This window comes from Mus caroli, unplaced genomic scaffold (assembly GCF_978045245.1).
Source record: "Mus caroli unplaced genomic scaffold, Mus_caroli_1 scaffold_13, whole genome shotgun sequence".
NCBI lineage: Eukaryota > Metazoa > Chordata > Mammalia > Rodentia > Muridae > Mus > Mus caroli.
Genome location: NW_028227268.1, coordinates 111,911,579 through 111,923,888, shown reverse-complemented (window position 1 = coordinate 111,923,888; position 12,310 = coordinate 111,911,579). Strand labels below are relative to the sequence as shown.

Here is a 12,310-nt window from a genome sequence, read left to right as displayed (position 1 = left end):
CAAATGGCTTGTTTCAGGAGCAGTGAGGTTACGTCTAGATAATGGACCTTCTGACCGTGTGGCAGATGCCTGTCCTTAACACATGGACTACAGTGCTGTGTGCACCCTGCATGTAGCTGGCTCTTGGGACTCATCCTTGTGTAAAGGAAAAGCCTTGAGTCGTATTATCCCTTTCTTTCCTTGTAAATGGAAGGTGTGAAAAGTGTAGATGACAGAAAAAGAAAAACGTATCCATGGGATGTTGATAATAGCAACAAAATTACCAACTCCTAAGAATGGTTGGAACACCTATCTTAAGGCATTCCAGAAAATTCATCTCATCACAAAGCAGTGAATGGAAACATCAGATTCATCACAATTCTAAATACACTCTATCTATCCCTCTTTCCTTGCCTCTCTGTTGGTCTTATCCTTCATTTCATCCTCAGAGCCCATCCTTCTCTCTCTCATACACTTTCCCTAAGTGGCCTCTCCTCCCCCTCCCTCCACATTGGAATTCCTCTTGTTGATTCTGCATATGACCACAATTCCATGGTCCACAGTCTTCCTTAGTCGTGCTACATTGCTCCAGGCCTTTCAAGGAAGGTGCAGTGACCCTGGATAGGGTACAGTAAAGATGAAGATGGCTCAGAAAGTTTCTTGAACTAGATGTGTGGAACTGGAAAGACGGCTCTGTGCCTAAAACATGTGCTGCTCTTCCAAAGGACCTGAGTTCATTTCCCAACACCTACATTAGGCAGCTCACAACTGTCTGTATCTCCAACTTCAGGGGATCCAGTGCTGCCTTCTGGCCTCTGTGAGCACTACACTCACATAAACATGCAAAGATATTAAAGATAAAAAAGAAAATTTTGGATGAATGAATGGATGGATGGATGGGGCAGAGCTCTTAAGCCAAACCATTCAATCAACAATTTTACTTATTTTCTCTGGCCTTTTTATACCTTCTTAGACAAAAAGTTCTTTACAAAATTACCTCAGAGATAAGAATGTCACATAAAATGAGAGTTACAGAAGGATGCTGATATTAAGTGCAAAGCAGTGTTTCACTCTATATGTTCATTACAAGTTCAGAACAATAGTTTTTACATGGCCTTGCCTTATCCTAGTGCACACCGGTGGCTATATCCTTGAACCTAAATGTATTTCCTTGAACAGAAATTTGTCCTAGGTCTATTTCTTGATAGAAAAAAAATTAACTTAAATTTAAACCTTTTAGAAAAATAAAAATGTAAAATGTACTGGACATGTCTCACATTTGGAAGCCCAGAGCTCAAGAGACTCATGCAGAAATATTGCTAGCAGCCTGGGCTACATAGTAAGTTTCAGGCAGGAAAAAAAGAGATTTCAGTTGATCTCACTGCTTAGAGAGGCCCCAGAGTTAAAATTAAACATTTCATTGGCTGCCTTCTTTCCTTGTCACCATGGTCTTTGCCCACTTAGGTTCTTTAGGCTTCCACATGTTTATTTCTCCAGATGGGTTGGCTGAGTGTGTAGCTCAGCAGCAGAGAATGTGCTGGCATGAATGACATCCTAGGTTTAGTCCCCAGTACCACAGGGGACTAACATACATGTGATTACATCATCCTCCTGGCTCAGCTGAGAGCCCTTCATGATCTTTTACGTGCAGTCCACTGCATGAGCTCTGAATCCCAGGCTGGGAAATGGTCTTACTGCTTGAAGTTTCCTCAGCTAAAAGAATATTATTTAGACTTTGCCTTTATTCTTTCCTGTAATGCGTGCACATGATTCAATATAAGATATAGGATTATACAGAAAAATTGCCTAAGTTATATGCATCATTTTAAAAAGGATTTGTTGTACACAATGAGTATGTGGTCTGTACTATACTGGGATATCTGTATATGTGGCTAAATCTTTAACCATCTATTCTCCACACCACATAACTTTTCCTATACTGTATGTAGACTATATTTTCCTCATTTTTAAGTAAATTCATTTACTTTTAAGTAATTTAATTATACTTTAAATTATATTTTCCTTACTTTCTTAACCTGTAAGTATAGACCATGCATGTATAGAATTATGATGAATTGGGTTTGATGTGTCACAACTAGAAGCCCAACACTCAGGAGGCTTATGCAGGAAAAATGCTAATATTGCTGATTAATTTTCTGAAATAATTTAAATTTTTTTTACTTTGTTATGCTTTATTGAGATGAAATAATCAGTTGTCAACTTAGCTAACAAAATATTCAAACAAAACTAAACCAAGACTTCTGAAGTAATTGGAGCCCCAAAGATGGGGTCAAGGCCAGGAAGCTAGAAGCAAAGATAAAAACAAATGGAGAATCAGTGCAAATGAGGTGCTGGTTCTGGCCTTTTCCCACGAGGGCAGGTAGAGTTCTCTAAATGTGCAGCAAATATTAAGGTCTACTCCATTGTCTCCATACTTTTCCTGGCTTGCTTTCCTACAGGTGAAAAACATCCCCTCCCAGAAGCAGCTTACGTGTCCCAGATAGTCATCTTTAAATCTATGTACCTATATACACATTTATAAATGCACATAAGATTGTATTTAGATGGCAAATCCATACATATGCTTATATCACACAAGGGCAAAAATGCTCTCTTGTGATGTCTCTGTAGGCCAGGGTTAAGGGAAATATATTTAGCATGAGCATGGGTGAGAACTTTCATTTTCAAATATTTTAGCACTTTATTATGCAGCTAAATTCATCCTCAGCCTAAGCAGCTACTAGCTATATAGTACGTCATCATTATTAGAGAAGATGAACCATAGAACAACCTTTATGTAATATAACATAGATGCCAGTCAAGGTCAGTAAATTGTCTACAAGCCTCAGAGTCACACAGAGCCCGGTGGGTTTTAAATGAAGCCCCACTCGTGATTGATACCTTGCTCATATCCACCTCTCTGGCATCTTAGCTGCCTGTCTGAGGACTTCGACTTCAGAAGCACTTTACTTCTGCAGGTGTTTCAAAGGCAATGGAAAAAACCTGTCACCCAGATGGAGGGGATTTCCTTGGTAACATGCATGGAAGCTTCAAAGAATGCTTGGGGGAAGAGACACACACACACATCAGTAGTTTGACCTCATTTTTGGTACCTCTCCACCTTACAGCTACACTTTAAGAAACTCCCAAGAAATCCCAAGGGACACTGCCCAGAACTTGGCAGCTCCTATTCAGTCATACAGGCCCTTCCAACTGACTTTACAACAACGTCTCCCTCATCCCATTCTAGAACCTTTGAGAAATGATAGCTAGCAAGGCAAGAATCCCAGGCCCTGTCATTCCTGATTTAGTCAGAGTAGTGGAATCTGGTACATAGATCACCATCTTTTAAACAGCCAAGTACTTCAGTGTGTAGAGCAATTTGCAAGTCTTTGTAGCTGTGTGTGCTATATAAATTTTGTATTCTCCAACTATGAGGCTTCCAGTTTGTAAATATTTTATTTTTTAAATTGTCCTGTCTCTACCATTTCAACTGCAGTTGGCTGGACTGGGGCCCAGAGAGTTTTCCTGAAGGTTGATGACACCCCGCAGGCAGTGAGGGGGTAGACAGGCTTGCAGAAGCAGGCCTCTCAGTCCTCTCAGTGTGGGGCCTTGGTTTTGCTGTTCCTTTTTCTAGCCTCAGAAATCATGTCAATTCATACCATTTATTCTGACCTGTAACTCTTGAAGTGATTTTGCCTTGTTTTTAAGTGTGGAGGTATACCCAATGTGATTAGCTTTAAGCCAGTAGGCCACCAACGAGAGCCATAAAATGGCACACTCAAGACAGCCGTGAGCTTTATTGTAGCAACTTCCTGTTTGCTATATAATTTTCCCATAACATTCTGATACAGAATTCTAACACAGAATCAACCTAGGAAAAATCACCAAGAAATGACAGGGTGAGCTATAGTCACTCCACAAGGCCTTTAGGTTATATCACTATCTGATATCATGGCTGAGTAAACAATGGGCCAGGAGTCTAACCAGACACCAGATCCCAGGGCTGATGACAGGAATCACTTGGCCTCTGTCTTTACCCTGACACCAGAGCATGCACTTACCTCACTAACATCCCTTTTCTTTTCCTGTCACCTGATATTTTGAGGAATGTGTTAGTCCAATTTCTGTCAATAAGAAAAAAAATGCCTGAAATAAGACAACAACTATAAAGAGAATATATATATACACATACATATATATATGTGTGTGTGTATACACTCATATATATGTGTATATATTTATATGTATGTATGTATACACACACCCACACTCACGTATATATGTTCAATGTACATAGTTTCAGTCCATAGTTCTTGGCCATGTCTCTTTGGATCTGCGATCATGCAGTATAACATGGAAGTAGCAAATCCTGGAGAAGTCTGTTCAAATTGCAACCAGGATGCAGAGGGAGATCCACCCCCAGCAGCCTCCTAAGAGTACTCTCCCTGTACCCAACTCCATCTCTGTGGGTCCTATAGCTCAAAGGTTCTACCATCTTCAAACTAAAAATCAGTCTGTCAGTGCAAGAAAGGCCGTTGGATGACATTTAAGATACAGTCCATAACAAGGAACAACCTTCCTTAAGCTCCCTTTTGCAAAATGTCTCTGCAGCTAAATCACTCCCAGAGAAAATGTTGGGTTCATTAGCTATAAGGAAAGGACATAGCCAAGACATCCACAGGAGAATTCTCCTTTAGTAGACATGGGTCTGTTGCTTCTGTCTTGTATTTAGTGTTGTACATTTTAAATAAGAAATAAGCATGGGATATCATGCTCTCAAAAGGTTTGCCAGGGAAGGGAGGTACAAACCACAGAGTTGAAAAGATACAACTTGGGCTGTGTTTACAATGGTGGCTGTAATGTTTCTGCAGTGAGACAGCAGCAGGCTGAGACTGAGGTGCCGATAAGCGTCAGCTCAAGGCTTAGATACCAGCATTGTGTCCAAGCTGTTTGGTGTACAATTAAATCTTTTTTCTTGGGCTCCTGGTAGTTAAGGCAGGCCCCAGGATTGAGCCTCATGTGGGGCTCTGTGCCCCACCCTCTCCTTCTTCTTAGTAAGCCATCTGGGTAAACCATTTTGAATGTTAAGACAAGCATTTTAGTGACTCTTCATGTCTTTCTGAATGACTGAGTTAAATTATTCAAGATTCTCAGTTGACTGCCTTTGCTACAGAGGTCTTCTCTGTACACGCTACAGAACCTTTTCCTGTGTTTTTATGTTTTCTTATTTTAACCATGGCAGGGAAGAGAAGTGGGTAGTTTAAAACAAACAAGTCAGTGTGGTGCTACTGCACGGATTTACATGTATTGTCAACGCAGTTTCAGAAAAGCATCTGAAATCTAGGATATGAAGGATTATGGTGGCAAGAAATACATTTGACCAAAGACATCATGAGTGTAAACACAAGCATGTGTCTTTATTGATATCGGGGTTATCAGTACAAAGTTATGTGTGGCATGTATATGCTGTTCAGTAAGCAACTTAGCTCACCGGTAAGTCACAGCATACACACATACACACACACACACACACACACACACACACACAAACACACTGGAATAAGTATTTTAGCACCAGAGATGAGATGTTGCCTGGATGTACTGATGTCTCCTTTCCTGGTTATGTACCCAAGCCCTGGACCTTATAAGAGAGAAACAGTTTGACCGCCTCTTCCTTTCTATTTTCATATGTGCATCTAGTTACTATGGCTATTTTACAAATCATTATTTTAATCTCCTTCTATGCCCCTCTTCTCACTGTTGACTTCAGGTCTGCGAATATCCCAGGATACACTGGCAAGGTTCATTTCACAGCCACCCACCCAACAAATTCTAACATTCCATCAAGAGTGCCATCAACAGATTCAGAGATGAACCGGTAAGTCGGAATCCGATTACTCAGTTTGCTTACATACATTAGAAAGAGAAATGATAATTATGGCTATTCCATTAAAGAACAATTAAATACTAAGTGTAAATTTGCAGTGCTAAAGAAAAATGGAGAGACAAGTCCAAAAAAGAAAGCAGTTCATTTTCCTACTGAGGGGAACTTGACTCCAAACTGCCTCTGGGAGGAAACGCAGGTTAATGGTCCTGTTGACAATGCTAATGACGGTCTCTTTCGACTCTTATTCAGAGCATATTGTGAGAAGGCATCTCACCTCTGAGACCCTTCCAGCTGTGTACATACATCATTAATTGGCTATTATTAATGCTGTATGCTACCTAGTGTGTGTACCAGGAGCCGTGTATTCCTTTCCTGTGAATGTCTCTTTTACAAAATAAATTTAAAATCTGTTGAAATTCACAAGTCTTTTAATGCCCATTTTTGCACATTGAAACAGGAGACAGTGGATGGAGATAATGGAAGAATAATGTATTGGCAATCAGAAGTGGGAAGCAGCCCACTGTTCTCAGAGTTGTAAGCACTTGGTAGAGGTCTTGGTTTTAAACTGAAAGCACTACACAGTTCTGTAAATGCAGGTGTTACCTGAGTCTAAGGCAGGCATGTGCAAGTGAACCAGCTATGATGGGTGTTCCTCCCTGTTGCTTGACCCAAATAACTCTACTCAAATCATCCTGGCAGTGGGGGCAGCTCTCCTCATTCACTAGCCACCCCAGTGTCCTGGGTTCTCAAATGAAAGACACACACACACACAGCCTTATATTTTAATATGCCTTAAACAGGTCAATGGCTGGCCCACTTCCAGACCTCCACATAGCTAACTCACTCCCCTCCCATATTCCTGAATTATTACTTACTAAAACCTGTATTCCATCTTGACTGTCCTGGACCCAGATCTGCAGCCCTCTTGGGCTGAGTTCCCAAGCACATATGTGACATCTGTGTTCTCTGTCCAGCACACCTCAGGCATAGCTTCCACTCCTCTCCTAGCATGGCCACTCTTCCCTTTCCGGCTCCTTCACCAGTCCCTTGCCCAGGAATCCTAAAGTCTTGCCTCTGTCTCCTTGACCAGCTATTATTAGCTGCCTGCAATTTTATTTACCAATCAAAATGACAGGGTCTCTCAGCTTGTGCATGTGCAGATGTAATTTGGGGGACCAAATTAACATAATCCATGCAGCATTAGACCACATCCACAACACTTCCCCACCAGGGCATCTTTCTTTAGATCACATTCGCTCAAATAGGGGAATGTTCCATTTATCACATATATATCTCCACTTGGACCAGGCACTGAATGCACATATCCCCACACTTAATTCCAGAACAGTGAAATGAACACTAAACATAAGAGGGCCAGGCATGGTGGCACATGCCTCTAATCCCCATCACTCAGTTGAAAGACAATGACAGGCAGTATCTCTGAGTCCAAGTCCAGCCTGGTCTACATAGAGAATCCTAGGCCAGCCAGGGATACATAGTAAGATCCCATCTCAAAAAGAGAAAGAGGGAGGGAAGGAAGAAGAGAGAGAGAGAGAGGGAAGGGGAGGGGGAGGGAGGGAGAGGGAGGGAGAGGGAGGGAGAGGGAGGGAGAGAGGAGAGAGGAGAGAGGAGGAGAGAGGAGAGAAAGAGAGAGAGAGAGATCATGCCATATTTTTCTTCTACAGCTGAATTGTTCATTTATCATAATGCCCTTTAGGTTTGCCCACATTATGGCAAATGTCAGTATCTCCCTTGATATCATTCAGATTCTTTTCTAAGACTGAAGAATATTCCAGGGGGATTTTAATTTGCATTGTTATATCTCTAACTCGCCCATCAATACTCATCTGGGTTATTCCATATCTTGGCTATTAAAGACAGCATGAACATGCGATATAGATGTCTCTTTGAAGCAGTTCTTATGCCCTTCGATGCCTATGTTCCTCCCATGGATTTCTAGATGATCTTAGAACTCCATGTTGTACAAGCTCTGGCCTTCCCATGCTGTTTTACTTAATGACTGCAACAATCTACAATCCCTCCAACACTGGGAAAGACTCCCTCTTCCCCAAAGGCACAGTGTTCCCTGTCTTCTCTCTTTGATGAGAGTCTTCCTAGAGAGTATGAGACAATATCTCATTGAGATTTTATATTTGCATTCTCTTGTCATTTGTGATTTAGAGCATTTTTCACACACTTTTTTTTTCTTCACAATTCTGTCTTTTTTGAAGAAAGTCAAATGCAGGTCCTTTAGTCACTGATGGTTTTTTGGGTTGCACTTATTTGTTTGGTTGTTTGTTTATTAGTATTAACCCTTTATAAGATATTAACCCTTTATAAGATACATAGGTCACAAGTATTTTTGCCAATCCTTAGGTTGTCTTCTCTTTTGTTGTTTCTTTGTTCTGCAGAAGCTTCAGTTTGCTACAACCCGGTATTATTTTTGACTTGCAGCCCCAGCTTTTACTGTGATACCCAAGATACCATTGCAAGGTCTATGTCAAGGCACATTTCCCATGTTACAAATCCATTTCTGAAAGCAAGACTGAAACAATTACAATTTTGTTGCATATAGAGAACACAAACAATGACAACATTAAATATACCCTTGTACCTATCAGGATAGAAGTGTGAAGGTTAAAAGTTCTGGCTGGCTGGTTCATGATTTCCACTATGAACTCAAAGACCCCCATTCAAGCAAATGCAGTCACAGCTCTCCATTTTGTTTGCAATGCGCCTTAAACCCCAACTGTGTGAGGCTTTACCCAGACATCCTGTTGCTGTAACACCTTCCCACACATCCTGCATCTCTACAGAAGCAGACAATCCAACAGCGGGCAAAAGTTCCTTTTGTCTTTCAGATAAACCTCTACTCTAAGCTTAAAAGTTACCCTTTGTTTTGCTATCAGAGAGAAAAATCCAAGTCTTTCCTAAGAATATTTTCATCCCATCAGGCTCCTGATTCTTCCACAGTTGTAGCCAACACACACATGGGTGTCATTTATTACCCCAGGGTACTATCTTCTGAGATGACTTTTCTGAGGCTCTTAATCTGAGGGTGAAGAAGAATAGAAATAGCAGCAACCAGAGTGCTTCCCTCAGCCTCAGGGAAGGCATGTGTTGGCTTCACTCTGACCAGCCTACAGGGCACAGTCACCCCTCACAAAAACCATCAGCAGCTGAGATGCTTCTGGCCTGAGAAAAGAAAAGTCCAGAGAAAAAGGAAGAGTGTAGATTTAAAACAACTCTGCATTGACATAAAGATGATTCCTCTCACAGGAAGGTGGGCCGTCTGCATTTAGTCTGGCCCTTGGGGTAAAAAGAAAGGGGTGGGGGGTGTTGATCAAAGCTCTCCTCCATGAAGTCCCCATCTCTGACATTTTTGTAGCACTATTCAAGTGCTTTTCTGAAAATGCCCTATGAAAGCATAAGGCCACGTGTCTGACTGTCTATCATAGAGGTGCGGTGAGCTGCTTTTCTCTTGCTTGTGTCTACGTGGTCTAATGCCTGTTTCCTTCTGGGCATCACATTATCTGGGAACTCTTGCATTTTTTACTCCACTGTATGATTTCTGAGCCTTTGTTATCTGTTGCTCTCTTTTTAGACACCTATACCTGTTTCTGCACTGGCTATAACCAAGCCTTTCAGGTCTACAAATAATCCTCCAGTCCTTTCAGCATGCCCCTGTAAAGAGGCCTGGGACACCCTTGTTTCCTCCACTATTCCATCCTGCTCCCCATGAGTTCATGGATTCTTTCTCTTCCTCTCAGGAAGATATTTCTCTTCCTCTCACTTGTGAAAGGCTTGCCCTTCCCTCTCCACTTGAAACTTCTCCATTTCTATGCATCTCTCACTTAGCATCTGACTTTCCTCTACTGACTGGCTAGTCTCTTGACTTCTAAACTTCTTTTATATTTTTAAGAGTTATTTATTATTATATGTAAGCACACTGTAGCTGTCTTCAGAGACACCAGAAGAGGGCGTCAGATCTTGTTACAGATGGTTATGAGCCACCATGTGGTTGCTGGAATTTGAACTCAGGATCTTTGGAAGAGCAGTCAGTGCTCTTAACCTCTGAGCCATCTCTCCAGCCCCGGCTTCTAAACTTCCTAAAGAAGCAATCACTCTCAGTACCCTGCTTCCTCTTTCTCCTACCCTGTTCTCCAACCTTAGGCCATCTGAATTCTGATAGCACTGGTAAAGTGAGGGCTTCCTGCCAGACTGCGGACTAATGCAGGGACAGGAAATGAGAACTGTTCACATCTCTTCACACAGAGGATAGGGATGGTGCATTTGCCCGGAGTCTTTGTAGAAGAGAAGACTTATGGGCCAGCTTGAGCCTTTTAATTGCTTAAACTTTGGAAGATGAATGGAAAGGAGTCTCCATTCTGAATTCCAAGTCAGGTGTAGTGACTTCCAAGTGCCTTTGGATTCATATGGGGACAGGATGAAGAACAGATGGGAAGAAAACAATAAGAAAAAGTATACAAGGAGTAGATGGGACCACACATATGGTAGATAAGAAGGAACAGGTGTGCAAGGACTTCTCTCAAATCTTATTACCGTAGAGTCTGGGGTTCTCTGCGTGGTGCTTACTCTAGGATGTTACCTGCACAGAAGGTGTGCCATTTTCTAAACACAGTTTTAAAAAAGATTACATATATACATGCACATACATACATACACTACCATGTTAATTATAGCCCAAATATAAAGCTACTTCAGAGTCCATGACTGCATAGGGGTTACCTTCTCACACTGCTTATATGACTTTTTGCTTCATACTAGCATTGCAGTGCATGTATGTGACCAACTGCATGGTGCATTCAACAGCAGAGATCTACATAGAGAGGGTTCTCAGGCTTCTTCACAATAATTGCTAGGATGCCCAACTTTGCTCTAGGGTGGTAATTTAAGGGGGTACCTTACCTTCACAGCAGTTCATATTTTCAGTTTTCTTCCCATTAACTCTTAGGAAAAATTTGGTAGGGTGGATTTATTGCTACTGTGAAAACAATCCAACTAAGGCACACAATGAGATTATCCCCGAGCAAGCAGAAAGCTTGAACCCAAGGCAGACATAGACCCTGCTCTTCAGTCCAATGTCTGTCCAGCCTGAGTCTGTTTCCCTCCCACCAGCCTCTCCCCCCAAGCTCAGGTACCTGCCTTCTCAAGCATTCTCCACACACCTTCCTTTGCTACTTTCTTCAAGAAAACTCCATGCAAATGCCTTTCTCCCTCCTGAGGTAGACCTACCACCTGGGTCCTTCCATTGAGGACTTCCTGCAGCAGCTTTTGGGTTGGTCTATGTCTACCTCTTTTCTAAATATTTGCTATAAATCTAGGGTACATTTTCAGAAACAGAACACGTGGCATGGTAAGCAAAGCAGGAGAGGTCATTCCCACCCTCCTTCCACGATATTCGCCACCTTTTCCTTGCTGGCTCCTCTACTCCTTCCATTTCTGTGCATCATTAGTTGGATAAAAGTGAAGCATTTGTTTTCATGTAAATTATTTATGTCATTTTCTTCTTGTTGTTCCATTCTGATCCTAGCCTCTTACTACAAGAAATGAGAGTTGATCGCTTCCGTCACCAGGGCCCATTGTCCCAAATGGTGACAACTGTGAAGCCCTACAACCCTTTTAACAAGAAGGAAAAAGAAACCGTTGAGTACTGAAGGAGACCACACCCCTGAGAAACTTCACGGTCCACCTAGGGGATGGCTTTGTACACAGTGATGAAGAAAAAAAAAAAGAAGAAGAAGAACACAGAATATTCTAAGTGTGTCTGTCTTTCTGAATTTGGGGTAGATAGAAAAACAGCACGTCCAGGCCTGAGCTCAGACTCTCTCTTCCCCTGCTGGTGATACACGATGGTAGCTGGAACCCAGAGAGGCCCCACAAAAGGAGTCTTCCTCCATCCTGGAATAGGGAGCCTCCCTAGAGGGTCATGAGTTTGAGAAATAGAGACAATCTTGCCCAGACCCCACATGGCAGCAGTGGGAAAGCTGATCAGCAGAGACAGACAAGGGCATTCTTTTAGTCACCTAGGGGACAATACAACATGGGCACACTATCTAAAGATAGATAGAAAAAAATCATTCTCTCTCCTCTTCCAGAATCTCTGTTGTAGAGAATGAAGCATTCCTATGTTCCCTGAGGGTCCTTAGGCAGGCAGGGCCAACCATATACATCATCAGATTAGAGTGGTCTGACTATGCCTAACTAATGAGAACATAAGCAGCAGAAGCGCCCCAGGGTCTCCCCAGTACAGTTCTATTCATAGGTTCAGGAAACATGTACATGTTAGTTTGTGTACATCTGAACAAGCTTATTCAAGTTACAGTGTACTTTTATAATCTTATTTAATTTGCATTTGATGTCGCAACCCTATAATACACTCATAGAACACTGTACACATAACTTGCTGTTTTATAAATA

At 41.9% G+C, this 12,310-nt stretch overlaps 1 protein-coding gene across 2 annotated transcripts in view; it reads left to right on the top strand.

Annotated features, from left to right (window-relative positions):
• The window catches only part of Spmip7 (sperm microtubule inner protein 7), a 49,894-nt gene extending 38,262 nt beyond the window's left edge, over window positions 1-11,632 (top strand). For both annotated transcript variants that reach the window (XM_021177968.3, XM_021177969.3), the window contains 2 exons: window positions 5,753-5,860; window positions 11,424-11,632. In XM_021177968.3, the coding sequence (XP_021033627.1) occupies window positions 5,753-5,860; window positions 11,424-11,547 (232 nt within the window). In that variant the 3' untranslated portion in view covers window positions 11,548-11,632. The remainder of the gene's footprint in view (window positions 1-5,752; window positions 5,861-11,423) is intronic.
• The last annotated feature ends 678 nt before the right edge of the window (window positions 11,633-12,310 follow it).